This window comes from Urtica dioica, chromosome 11 (genome assembly GCF_054948205.1).
Source record: "Urtica dioica subsp. dioica isolate 48M chromosome 11, U.dioica_male_clone48M_v1_H2, whole genome shotgun sequence".
Taxonomy (NCBI): Eukaryota; Viridiplantae; Streptophyta; class Magnoliopsida; order Rosales; family Urticaceae; genus Urtica; species Urtica dioica.
Genome location: NC_142766.1, coordinates 20,121,887 through 20,134,568, shown reverse-complemented (window position 1 = coordinate 20,134,568; position 12,682 = coordinate 20,121,887). Strand labels below are relative to the sequence as shown.

The 12,682-nt window shown below is 37.5% G+C and overlaps 3 protein-coding genes across 6 annotated transcripts; 1 reads left to right on the top strand and 2 right to left on the bottom strand.

Moving 5' to 3' along the window:
- Positions 1–312: 312 nt before the first annotated feature.
- LOC149382141 (PIN domain-like family protein) lies at positions 313–2,623 on the bottom strand. The gene is made up of 9 exons (XM_089630835.1): positions 2,377–2,623; positions 2,215–2,280; positions 2,015–2,120; positions 1,884–1,926; positions 1,596–1,668; positions 1,317–1,404; positions 899–955; positions 729–807; positions 313–631 (listed from the first exon to the last, which is right to left on the bottom strand). Exons 1-9 carry the CDS (start codon positions 2,448–2,450, stop codon positions 618–620), a joined length of 600 nt encoding a protein of 199 aa, XP_089486961.1. The 5' UTR covers positions 2,451–2,623; the 3' UTR covers positions 313–617.
- Positions 2,624–2,715: 92 nt separating this feature from the next.
- On the top strand, positions 2,716–5,776 carry LOC149382140 (uncharacterized). Of its 4 annotated transcripts, none has more exons than XM_089630286.1 (2): positions 2,716–2,840; positions 3,544–5,776. In XM_089630286.1, the coding sequence occupies exons 1-2, from the start codon at positions 2,749–2,751 to the stop codon at positions 5,564–5,566; spliced, it is 2,115 nt and encodes a 704-aa protein (XP_089486412.1). In that variant the 5' UTR covers positions 2,716–2,748; the 3' UTR covers positions 5,567–5,776. The 4 variants fall into 4 exon arrangements, with proteins under 4 accessions (XP_089486412.1, XP_089486416.1, XP_089486415.1 ...); XM_089630290.1 differs by having other exon boundaries at positions 2,721–2,840; positions 3,567–5,776; XM_089630289.1 differs by having other exon boundaries at positions 2,732–2,840; positions 3,473–5,776.
- A 2,430-nt stretch (positions 5,777–8,206) lies between these two features.
- On the bottom strand, positions 8,207–12,388 carry LOC149382139 (OVARIAN TUMOR DOMAIN-containing deubiquitinating enzyme 12-like). Its single transcript, XM_089600705.1, has 10 exons — positions 11,421–12,388; positions 11,195–11,346; positions 10,758–10,831; positions 10,272–10,326; positions 9,964–10,038; positions 9,796–9,869; positions 9,640–9,688; positions 9,452–9,536; positions 9,264–9,320; positions 8,207–8,588 (listed from the first exon to the last, which is right to left on the bottom strand). The coding sequence occupies exons 1-10, from the start codon at positions 11,785–11,787 to the stop codon at positions 8,491–8,493; spliced, it is 1,086 nt and encodes a 361-aa protein (XP_089456831.1). The 5' UTR covers positions 11,788–12,388; the 3' UTR covers positions 8,207–8,490.
- Positions 12,389–12,682: the final 294 nt, after the last annotated feature.

Below are 12,682 nucleotides of genomic sequence, written 5' to 3'. Positions count from 1 at the left end.
ATAGCATATGTTTAGTAGACAAGTTTGGCGTTTTTTATTTATTTTTAATGTGTTTATTTGTTAGGCAGTTGTTGAAAACTTGAAATGTTTGACGAACGATTCAACCTAAATTTAAGATGTGCCATGCATGTATTAGTGTGGCTATGGCTATATTGATAGGGTACCACTTAATTATTCATTCTATATATGATTTTTTTTTTGTTGTTGCTAAATTAAGACATTTTATTTTAATACTATCATACATGAATTAGACTAACCCTCTACCTATTACCATGACATCAAGCTAAGCTATAGATACGACTTACGAGGTAATATAGTTAACTTTAACTTGTTTAGTCTCCTCTTAATACAATCGTTGTCACTCAAAGTTTGATCTAAACGTGTGTAAGTTGATCATATCTTGTCACACATACAATGGTCGACCCTAAACATAGTACGTAAGATGATCATTCTCAAAATTGGTTTGACATAGATAAAACTGAAGTTCAACCTATTAAAAGCTAGTCACTGTGTGCCTAAATTTACTGCATGAATTGAATAACGCAACAAGTTGATATTACTGTTTCCCAGCTATAAATCTCTCCTTGGGTATAACAAAAATCAGTACGTCCCTTTTATCAGAATCTTGGAGCTGCACGAGACAAAAAAAAAAAAAAAAAAAAACACAGATTTTATGAGATTCTGGCTTTTTAGATGAGAAAGTGCAACATTTTATTTTAATTTCTTACCTCCGCCGATTGTTGCCTCAGGCATTCGCTCGATAGAGTATCTGTGCTTCGTGATGTACATGATTGGCACACCCGGAATCTGCAGTAAAATCGAAGGCTAATTAAGTAAGTTGTGTCGTGAAAAAAAAAGTAAATAAATAATGAAATCTACTACTGATTTGTTACAATACCTTTCGGATCCTTCGCTTTAAATCTCTATCACATGTCGCGACAAGATAACACTTGTGCTGTTGAGAAACAAATATAAAAATTCAGTGAGATGATCTAAAGATCTGAAACCGCATCCGTTAATGAACATTATTTTCCTTTTATTTTCTTTTTTTCCTTCATGGAAATGTACATCCATTTGCAGTAGAGAATTTTAGGATGAATTTGAGACATTACTAGCAATATCAGCCGAGGATATACGGAGGTTTGACCTTACTAAAAAAAAAATTATTCAATACAAGAGTCAGTTGAACTCATGTATTGTATTGGTCCAAATGTGTTTTCGTCAAAACACAAGTAAGAGTTTTTTGTTTTTTTTTTTTGTTTTTTTTTGTTTTTTTTTTTAATTTAAACAAATAAAAAACAAACCACAAATCAAACCTGGGTAACTCTACCAACAAGGCAGTCATCAGCGTAAGTTCCTTTATGAACACATGGCAGTCTCTCAAAGCGAGGGTCTTTGGCGATCCTATCAACGTAAAATACAAAATTAAACTTGTCTGTAAAACTGATCCCGATGAGCTGAAGAGAAATGCATAGAACATGTGACACTAGGATTATCTCAAAGCTTGGGGAACACTGAAAGGAAAAGAAATCTTGCAAAAAAAAAATGACTAAACAAAAGAAAGCACAAAAGAGGCAACAAAAGTGCAATCATACCTCAATGCTACACGATATTTTTCACCCAACTTCTCGAGCTCTGCCATAACACAGTCCGTGATGCAAGGCGTGCCTATAGTTCCAAACATAGAACATACCTCAGCTAAATCAGTACTTACTTCAATGGAAATGTTCTTCTTAATTTCAACATCAACACCCTGACAAAACACAACTACGTTCTGATTTTTTTTTCTAACCTATTATCTCAGCATTAACGATATAGCAATTTTGAGTTAAGTAAATAAGATTAACCAATAATAAAGGTGTAGAATCAAAGGAAAATCTTACATTTAGCGTATAAGCAGTCCATCATCCCCTTCTCCAAATCCAACTACAGAAACAAAAGCGTTCGGGTTTACAAGATTTGTAGTATTGACGCAAATGACTTCATCATTAAAAAAATTCCAACGAACACTCACTTTATTCTGGATGGAGAAATTGATGAAGTTGGTATCAACCAAAACACGATAAGGAGGTCCGAGAGCAGTGTTGTGCTTGAAGAACAGCGCCGAAGAAACATTAGGCCTAAAAAAATCCCCCAAAAGATTTACATGAACATTTAAATAGACATCAAATCTAAATCCTACATGCTGATTAGCTTGTTTAAACAAAGACTTACACATTTCTTGGTAGCTTTTCTTTCAGCAAATCCTTCTTGTTAGGGTTTAGAACTTCTTCCTTATAGCTGAAATCGAAAAATCCAAAAAAAAAAAACCCGAGTATTATATTAAAGCGGATAAACATATGGAACGGAAAAGGGAAAGGATAAAAAGAAGCTTACTTCTTAATCGCTTTGGAAGTGATGACCTTTTTAATAGCAGCGAATTTCGGACCTTTGTTCTTAGCTCTTCCCATCTTACTCACTTAAATCAATCGTCCAATTACACGAAGCTTACGAAGTGGCAGAGAAATTATCAAACGCGAAGAAGCTTCGGACTATTCAGCGATTGCGAACGAGCAGTGCGAGTCGAGAGAGATAACTAGTCCGGCGGTGAAACCACTATCGAGACTGAACCGAAAGAAAGGGAAAAAAAGATAACTTTACGTGTATTTGGGCTTGGGCTTTTATATTGTGCTTTTTATCGGCCCATAAACGCTTCCCTTTCCTAAAGATGTCAGATTTAGAAAAGATACCCGACCCGCTTCACCATTGATGACCACGTATCCTCATTCGCATCCACATTTGAGAACAATCCCGCGCCCCAAATCTCCCTTTTCCGCCACCGATCAACTTTACGGCCTCAGGTACTTCTCTCTCTCTCTCTCTCTCTCTCTCTCTCTCTCTCTCTCTCCATACAAATAAACCATAGGCCCAATTTTATTCAACCTCAAAATCCTTCTGCATAACCCGACCTCGCACTCCGTCTTCGCATTCCGCCACCGTAGCTGACGGAGTGCTTCGATATTGATTGTTTGCATTTTCGTATGGCTTCGTTCAGATTCCTTTTTTATTTCAATATCACATATTCTCAGTTTTTTACGTGTGTGTGTTGTAGTGCTTGTCTTGGTTTGTTTGTTTAATAATATATGTTTGTCTGTGATTCTTTGTGAAACTACTTTGTGTGTGTGTGTGTGTTCGCGAAATATACTGATTAAAAGGAAATTGCCTCCATATTGTGAGTGACTATTCGTATTTCAATGGAAAAAAATAAGAGAAAAGAATGTTGTTGTAATAAGTAATCTTCGTATTCAGCCATGGACTAATGGCTTATAATCTGTAGGTTTGATGTTGTTTATATCATCCTCTGTATGATCATGTTTGTCACTGAACCGATGTTGTATTTGTTAATTTTCACACAAGTTAATTGTAACTTGTGTGAAAATTCCAATCTTTTATTGCAGATTTGCGTATTAATTTATGCTCGATCTGCTTTTAGTGTTTTCGGGTCCCAAGTAGGACGTAGTTTGGCATTTCACAAGTTGAAAACAGCTATTCTTGTTTCTGAAGGGGTGTGAAAGTGATTGAAACAGAAGGGACTGAAATCAAGAAGAAAAACGTGGCTAGAATGGGTGAAGAAGAATATGTAAGTCAGCAAGAGAATGGGTTAACGGTTGATCTCCAGGAAGAGAGAAAAGATAAGGACGAGAAGAAGAAGAAAGAAAAGAAAAATGAGAAGAAAGGGAGTGTTGATGGAGGGGACGAATCGGTCGAAGGCGAAGAAGAGCAACCCGGAAAGCTCAAGCAAGGGAAGAAAAGAAAGGCAGGTAATGAGGATTTGGTGACAGGTGTCGAAATGTGCCCGGAGAAAGAAAGCGACAAGGATGGTGGAAATATCAAGAAGAAGAAGAAAAAGAGGAGTGAAGATGTTTCCGATGATTCAGAAGGCAAGGCGGTGATTGATGAAGAAGGGGATGGGGAAAAACAAAAGAAGAAGAAGAAGAAGTTGAAGAGTACAGACCTGTCTGATTGTGTGGAAGTCGAGGCTGAGGCAGCCAAAGAGAGTGGTAAAAGTGAGAAGAAAAAGAAGAAGAATACTGAAAGTGTTTCTGATGGTGTTGGTGACGAGGCAAAAACGAGTGAGAAAGTGGAGAAAATCAAGAAGAAGAAGTTGAAGAGTACAGAGCTGTCTGATGGTGTTGAAGTCGAGGCTGAGGCAGCCAAAGAGAGTGGTAAAAGTGAGAAGAAAAAGAAGAAGAATACTGAAAGTGTTATTGATGGTGTTTCAAAAATGAGTGAGAAAGTGGAGACAAGCAAGAAGAAGAAGTTGAAGAGTAAAGACGTGCCTGATGGTGTGGAAATCGGGGCTGAGGTGGCCAAAGAAAGTGGGAAAAGTAAGAAGAAAAAGAAAAAGGATACCGAAAGCGTTTCTGATGGTGTTAGTGACGAGGCTGAGGAAATGGAGATAAGCAAAAAGAAGAAGGAGAAGAAAAGGAAGCGCGGAGACAATTCTAATGTCAGGGAAGAAGACAAAGACAAGGATGACGATGGCGGAAAGAAGAAGAAGAAGAAAGACAAGAAGGCTAAATCAGGAAAAGGCGAGAAGGGAGCTGAAAATTCGAAGGCCAAAAGAAGTTCCAAAAGGGTGAGCTTTGCTGAAGATCTCGAGGTATTTGACGAGGATCCAAATAAGAAGGCTCCGCCCCTGAAATTTAAAGAAATCAGGGAGGGCATGGTCCAAGGCAAAAGGTTCACCCCCGAAGAAGACGATATGATCAGAGACGCGGTTTCGAAGTACATAGAAGAGCACAACCTAGGCGAGAACGGCGTAGATATGATCATGAACTGCCGTTTTCACAAAGAGATCAAAAATTGCTGGAAGGAAATCGCGGAAGGCATACCTCACAGGCCGCTGGAGAGCGTGTATTACCGAGGCCACATCATATACGAGAGAGCCGAGACAAGCGAATGGACGGCCGAAGAGAAAGAGTACGTGAAAGAGTTCTACAAGAAACACGGGTCGGATTGGAGGACGCTGGCGACCGAGCTCAACAAGCACAGATTCCACGTGAAAGAGGCGTGGCGCAGAAACAGGCTGGAGAACGAGAACCACGGACGTTGGAGCCAACAGGAGTACCAGAGCCTCTTCGATCTCGTCAACAAGGACTTGTCCATGAGGGCTCTGGAAGACCGGAAATCCAAGTACGGAATGATCCGAGACAACATTCCGTGGGACGCCATCAGCGACACCATGGGCACCAGACACACCGCCTCTTGCTGCATTAAGTGGTACCAGAATTTGACTTCCCCGCTGGTGTCTGAGGGCTTGTGGAGCGACACGGACGATTACAGGCTCGTGAACGCTCTCATCGAGTTGGACGCCTCGAATATAGAAGAAGTGGAGTGGGACTATCTGCTCGAGCACAGGGACGGGGAGACCGCTCTGAAGCGCTGGAACCAGATGGTCAAGCACATTGGCGAGTACTCGAAGCTCTCCTTCTCTCAGCAGGTCGAGGTTCTGGGTCAGAGATACTCGCCTGAGTTCATCCCGGCGAGGGAAGAATTCGATAGCAAGCCTTTCGTTGATTGTTGATCGTCTTTGATGAGTTACCCAACAGTGTCGTTCGCTCATCGATCCATATCATGTACTCTTTTTTTCCTACTGTCTTGGTCTTCTGAGATGGGTCTGTTTTTGGTTTTCTATTTGGTGCTTTTTGTATCAGAATGAATTTGAACGTCCTCGGTTACAAGTTTAATATATACAAATGTACCAGCATATATGGTATTATGAGATGTTTTTTTTTAGCATCAGAATCGTTTTCCTTCAAGCTCATGTTGTTGGTTATTCTCTCGGGTTGTAGTAAGTTCTTGGTGATGGGTCTGTTTCAAGTATTTATTTATCATATATACCAGTTTTGTAATTGGTTTGGGAAATGAAAAAGTACGTAACTTCTCTAGAATTAATACAAATTTTGCAGGTTCTATTATCTATAACAAGAAGTTAGTCTATGTTTTTTTTGTTTTTATTTATGGCATTGCTGTGTATAATGTTCTGTTTGTAGTTCCAGTCAATATATTGTTGTTTTTTTATGCTGCTAATCATAATATTTTGTTGATTGATTCCAATTGTATTGATTTCAAACTACAAGTCTATACGCAACAACACTCACTCACTCTATTCTTTATTAATATTGTTGCTCAACTTCAACGGTCTCAATCGCATTACAAAGTATCAATATAACAAGCTGAGCCTAAAACAACTCTGTAGTCTATACGGTCGTTCTCTCAAAAAGTCGAGGTTCCGAGTCAGAGAAGATCGCCTGATTACAGTAGAATTCGATAGCAAGCCTTTCGTTGATAGTTTTCATGGTCTCTAGACAACTGCAGTCATGGCTGTGATGATGTGATGAGTTACCCAACAGTGCCGTTTGTTCATCGAACCAAAGGTCATGCACTTTTTCTGTAACCGAATGAGTTTAAACACCCTCGGGTACTATTCTTGTGAATACTTACAAATGTTTAGCAGATATTATGGTCCTCTGAGATGGTTCGATTATTGGCTATGATCGGGAGTGTTTGTTTGTGTTTTCGCATAAAAATTGTTGTCCTTCAAGCACACGATGTTGGTTATTCTCTCAGGTTGTAGTAGGTTTTTGGTTGACTGTGATTGTTTTTGGGAAAAGAAAAGGTACCTAACTTCACTGATGAGTTAACACGAATTTTGCTGGTTGTATTCTCTGTAACAAAAAAGTAGTCTCTGTTTGTTTGTCAAGCTGGATATTGGTATTTTTATTTATTTAAGTTTGAAAGATTGGATGCCATATAATTTCTTCTTACACAATGGGACAAGGATGTACACACTCCCCTATAGTGTCGTTTTGCTTATGTACTGATAGATATTGATGTCGTTTTACAGATTTTCAAATTTCCCGCCCGTGCAATGTCTTTGGAGAGAAGGAACACAAGATATTCATATTCGTTTCTAGTTTAATAATGAAAAATGTTTTTTTTTTTTTTTTTTTTTGTAATCTTTATTTTATAAAATGAATATTTTGTATTTAGTCTTCATGAATTAGGAAGGGAACGTGGCTTGGGAATGAGATAAGAAGCCATTTATGAGTTAAGCTTACCTTAAATACTTGGTTGAAGAAAGACCAAATCGTAAAAGGCAAAAATGAATTAATTGTATCCAGAAAAACAACAAAAAACCCAACTGAATGCAATGTCTTCTGCCTCATTTCTCTTGCATCATTAATTCCTTTTCACAGCCATGATTCCTAATTCCCATTCAGCATTAAGAAAAAGAAACTGAATGTTCATGCAAATCCCATTAAATTTAAAACGTTACAACAATATACAGTGAAGCAATTATGAACATTCCTCTAAAAGAATCATACCATTCATAATCCTAAGAAATTTCCATTTATTTTTTGTAAAAAAAAAAAAATCCAATTCATGTTTGTTTTTGCAAAAAATCCGCTATATATATAACGAGCACGACCCGAGGCTTAAGAAACATAAAAAAGACATAAACTTGAGAAATGGGTAGTCCATCTTCACAAAAGAAGAACTTTGGAGCGAAAATCAGGGCCCGCAAAAAGCGCAGCCGATCCGACCGCCACCGCAAGGTCGACGGCCACGACTGCCGGGTCCGGCTCTCGGCCCCGTGCGCGGCTCGAGTGTTTCAGCTGACTCGCCAGCTCGGCCACAAGACCCAAGGCCAGACCATACAGTGGCTCCTTAAGAACGCCGAAATGCCACCACATCTTGTACAAGACGCCGTGAATCCCTCTCCGGAAACTCCCGTGCCAGCTGGCGATCCTTCCTTTCCGGTGGTTCCAGATTCCAGCGGAACCGGAGCTCATCAGGATCAGCCTGCGTCGAGCTTCACCGATCAGCTCACGAGCATTGGATTGGATTTCTCGGATAAGGAGATTGCATTGTTGCAAGCGGTGATGTCAATGGAAGGCGAGGATCACAAGGAAGAGTGAAGTAGATTTAATGAGATCTTTTCTTTTTCTTTTTTTCTCTTTTTATTTGTCTACCATATTATTATGAGAGTTAAGTTCTGCTACCATACCAGTCAATGTAAGAGTAATTGCAGAGAAATTTCACAGCTATAAATTAGTTGCAGTTATTTTTCCTACATTGAATTATTTCTCCATTACAGAGTAGGACTCAAGTTTATGACCCAAAAAAAAAAAACCCCTCAATTCAGGAGGTAAACAATCTCTTACGCCGAAGGAAAAACTCGGTAAATTGACAAATGGAAACACTGGAAAATAAGAACTAAATAAAGTTTACATGTTAAAATAATTTATTCGCGTGAAAGAGCATGTACATAAAAAAGGTGATAATGCTTAGGCGGGTTCGGTCTGTTTGTTTCGCAATTTGTCTTCACAGTCCGGACTATTAAGAGGATAGTGAAGACCATTCAACGGGATCGAAATTAAACCACCACGAAAAAGGTTTTTCGTGAAGAGGATATAAAAGAATGGGTCTATCTTTTCCATCCAATTATTGGAACTCATCGACGGACTCCAAGTACTCTTCTTGAACTATCCATCTCTTCTTTTTCTTTTTCTTCTTCGGCGTTGTCTCCGATGTCGGCAGATCTAAATGTGACCATCAACATTCATATGGTAACCGTAAATTTAGAGAGAGAATGTGAAGAAACATGACTGGTTATGGTAGGAGAGTGGGCAAATATGCCAAAAACCAGAAATAAAGTATGCCTACATTTTTTAATGAACACAGGCTGGCCTAAACATAATTAGAACAATGTGTATTGCTCTTTTTTTGGGAAAATTCAGTTACCATTTCTGAGTTTATAATGCTTTTCCTCTACACACCTATTATACTTTAAAATTTGGGGAAAAAATGGAAATTTACTTTTAGTTTTTTAAGACCTTAAAAAACTTATTTTCTTTCCTCAACTTGGGTTAATTTAACTAAATTTAATTTCATTTATTTCCCCAGAGGCTGGTCAGTCAACATTATATAGATGAGGCATGCTTGAGAGAAAAAAAAAATTAAAAAAAGCTTAACTCATATTTATAGGAAAACCAAAGTTATTTATTTAGTTTTCCCTCTGGGTAGGCAAGTTCTGTCGCGTGCATAATCATAAAATTAGAACTCCCTTATTATTTATAAGGTGACCGCTTTTATAGAAGTACATTGTTTAGACCGTAATTCCAGTCTATGATTTTGATCATTTTAGCTAGCAATTTACATGCTTATAACAGAGACAAAAAAAAAGACAAAAAAAAAAAAAAGATTCAGAAACTAACCTCCCTCGGGATAAACTGAGTTGTAATGCACCTCCGCCCAAAAGCTCAAACAAATAACTGCATCATAATATGAAATGCAGTCATTTTGAACAGAACACAATTGACATTCAGAATTTAATTCTATAATATGACGGAGTAAAAAAAGAAACTGTATCATGTGTTTTCCTTCATTTATAGAAACGCAGTACCTTTTCTTGACTTTTCATCGTTCGGAAGAATCTCAATGTAGCAGGTTTCCTTGAAAGAAGTCATGACAAAAATTTGTACTCCATACTACGTCAAGTCACAAACATCGAATTAGATGAAAAAACGCGTACATTTATATCTCGAGGCAAAATAAATTTGATGAATAACAAAACTATGGCATGTAATATACTGAATCCGCAGCAGCCTGTAACGTGACATGATCTCCCCATTCACCGTTCCTATAATAATTAAGACCAATAGGAAGCAAAAACAGGTAAAGTGTAAGTTCATGAAACAAATGATCAAACCAACTAGGAATGAGAAGAAGAAGAAGAAGAAAAATTACTTTGACATCTTCTCCAAATAGTCGTGATAGGCCATAGGAACATATCCCTCGTATATCTCCGGGTGTGATTTAAGCTGATCTTTCCAGAATTAGCAGCAAAAAGATGCGTTAAAAAAACAAGTCAAAATAGGATACATCAAGCACTCCATTGTCAAGACCAGTTAATACCTGATTTACAACTTGTTGCCTCACAAATTTGTGGTGTTCGGGAGTACGGTAAAATTGATCTGATAGCGCGCGAAACTGGTAAAAAAATTGCAGATTTTCAGATATGGAATAAGGTGCAACAATAACACCAAACTCTTCAAAAAGATCACTGTTCTAGGAACGGATTTTTTTCTTAAACCATAAACCACAATTTACTAAACCAAAACAGAAAAATGAGTACACCATCCAAAAATAGTAATGAAAACGAGCATTAAGAGGGAACGACTACGCAACAAAGTATAAGATGAATGAAAGAGAATAATAATGACCTGACAATTACCATCCCCTGGTACTTTGCGTTCAACCCATTTCCATAATTGCAACCTAAAGAGAAGCAAACCATGATCTTTAGCCAATAAAGGAAATACTTTACTCGATTTGATAGCAGGTAGATCATGAAATGAATAATTTTAATGACTTGTATCCTATAGGATGATAAGTAAATAGAAATCTATAAAAAAAAAAATCGTGAATAATCCCAATCTGTATTTCCAATTGATATCACTAGCATAGTAGCTTATAGGTATAAGAAGAAGAAGAAGAAATCCCTGGCTGTTTTAAAGCATGCGTGATGAATTTCAATACAACTCTCCAAGTTGCCAAAAACAACCAAAGAAAGAATGACCAAATATATATACATATATATATATATATATATATATATATATATATATATCTCCAGAAAACAAACATAAGCGAATACCCAAGAAGAAAATGGAACGGCGCAAAGCATTAGATGAACCGAAAAAGAAAACCTGTCTAGAAGCCTTTGATGGTCTAAAGTTGCTTCATCAACCGAAGGAATTTCACCATTGATTTTAGGAACATGCTGCAACAAACCAGCAACACAAAAGGACATACACTCTAAGATTGCCGATACTCATAAGCACACATAGATATAATCACCATCCCCTAGACCTAAAAAAAAAAGAAAAAAAAAAGATGAAAAATGCCCTAAAAAACCTCTAGCAGATGGTTTTAAATTGATTCTAAAAGAACCTATTTCACCAAGTATCAAATGCAAGTATCGGCTCAATCCTCGTTTATTGCGACCTTCTATGGATACATAGCTAAGCGAAGCACTGGCTTCACAGATCATAACACTTTCAAAATACCAGACAACTCATGGCATAAAAACAAAGGTACTTATGTATAATCCATGAAAGCAAGCGAAAAAGAAAACCACACTGACCGGAATCGGAACCATTTGATTTAACCTTTTCCCGACTTCACCGTCAAGAGCATACTCATCCGTGAGCCCCAGAGAATACAACCACTCATCCTCGCAGAACGAAAACTCTTCCGGGCAACAAGGTTCATTATCCTCAACCCCAAACTCTTTCCCTGCAAAAAGCAATTACTCAACAACAAAAAAATCAATCAACCAATCGAAAAGGCACACACTTCATCACACTCACCAGAGCCGTAATTATTCCCAACAGAATCGGGCCAATCCTGCAAAAAGCCAGCGTTGGCGTTGACTTGCAGATCATGGTCAAGCACTTGTTGTTGTTGCAAAGGCTCGTTTTCCAACATGGCTAGCTGAGACAGTTCTTCTTGAAGAGCATGAGCTATGACCTCATCGCTCTCAACGTTGATGCTATCTGAATCCGAATTGTAATTCCCTTCCTTATCAAACTGAAATTGGCTATAGTCAAAATCATCGTCGTCTTCACTGTGCTGTTGAATCGCCGGCCCAAGATATCCGCAATTCGAATAAGGGTCACTATCAAATAACTGAAGACCCCACCGGACCACATCAGGATCTTGCTCGTATGTGATCATTTCCAACTTAAATATAATATATTATTATATTACATGGAATGTAACTAATCAACCATATAATATAATTCTCACTTCAAGCTTCGGAACCAAAAAAAAAAAAAAAGACCTAGTTTGCCTTCCATTGCTTCATCGCCGAACGGAACAAAAGAAAAGGTACGAACTTCAAAATGCAAAGAACAAGAAGATCGGAGAAAATGCAAATTCAAAGATCTTTACTAATCTTCTTACAAAAATCACGAATAAAAAAAAATTATGAGATGGAAATGAATATCAGAGCCGATTGAGGAGGAGGAAAGAAAAAAGGTCAGACCTCCATTTCCGATCCAGATGAGACAATGAAGAATGAAGGAACTATGTAATGTATGAGATTTTTTTTTTTTTTTTTTTTTTTTTTTTTTTTTGTAAACTGTTGTTTTGTGAATTAAAGAAAGAGGGAATATTTAGCAATTCTATCAAGAATATATCGGGAAAAACGGAATCGAGACGCCACGATAGAAGAAAACAAAGTAGAGAGACCAAAGTCACGAGTTCGTTGTTGTTTTCTTCACTGTTTCGCTGCCACACTCTCCTATATATTCTCTTCCTCTGTTCGCTTTTTTTAACCTGTCCTTGTTATTTAGCAATAAAATAATGAGTCAAATGATGCGCACCAAGTAAAACGAATATTAGAAGAATTTTGGAGTGTCTAAAATCTTAATGTATCGTTCAGTCAATTTTGTAATTAATTAATATGCAACGTATAACTTTCATGCTTCTAATCAGTTGATTGTATTAATATGCTCTCGATCGGAATTTTGAAGTATTAGAATTTATAAGCATGTACCACGTTAGTATATAAGATGATAATTGAATAGACAACGTATATAAAAAAAAAATTAATTGTCTAGTTAAGCAT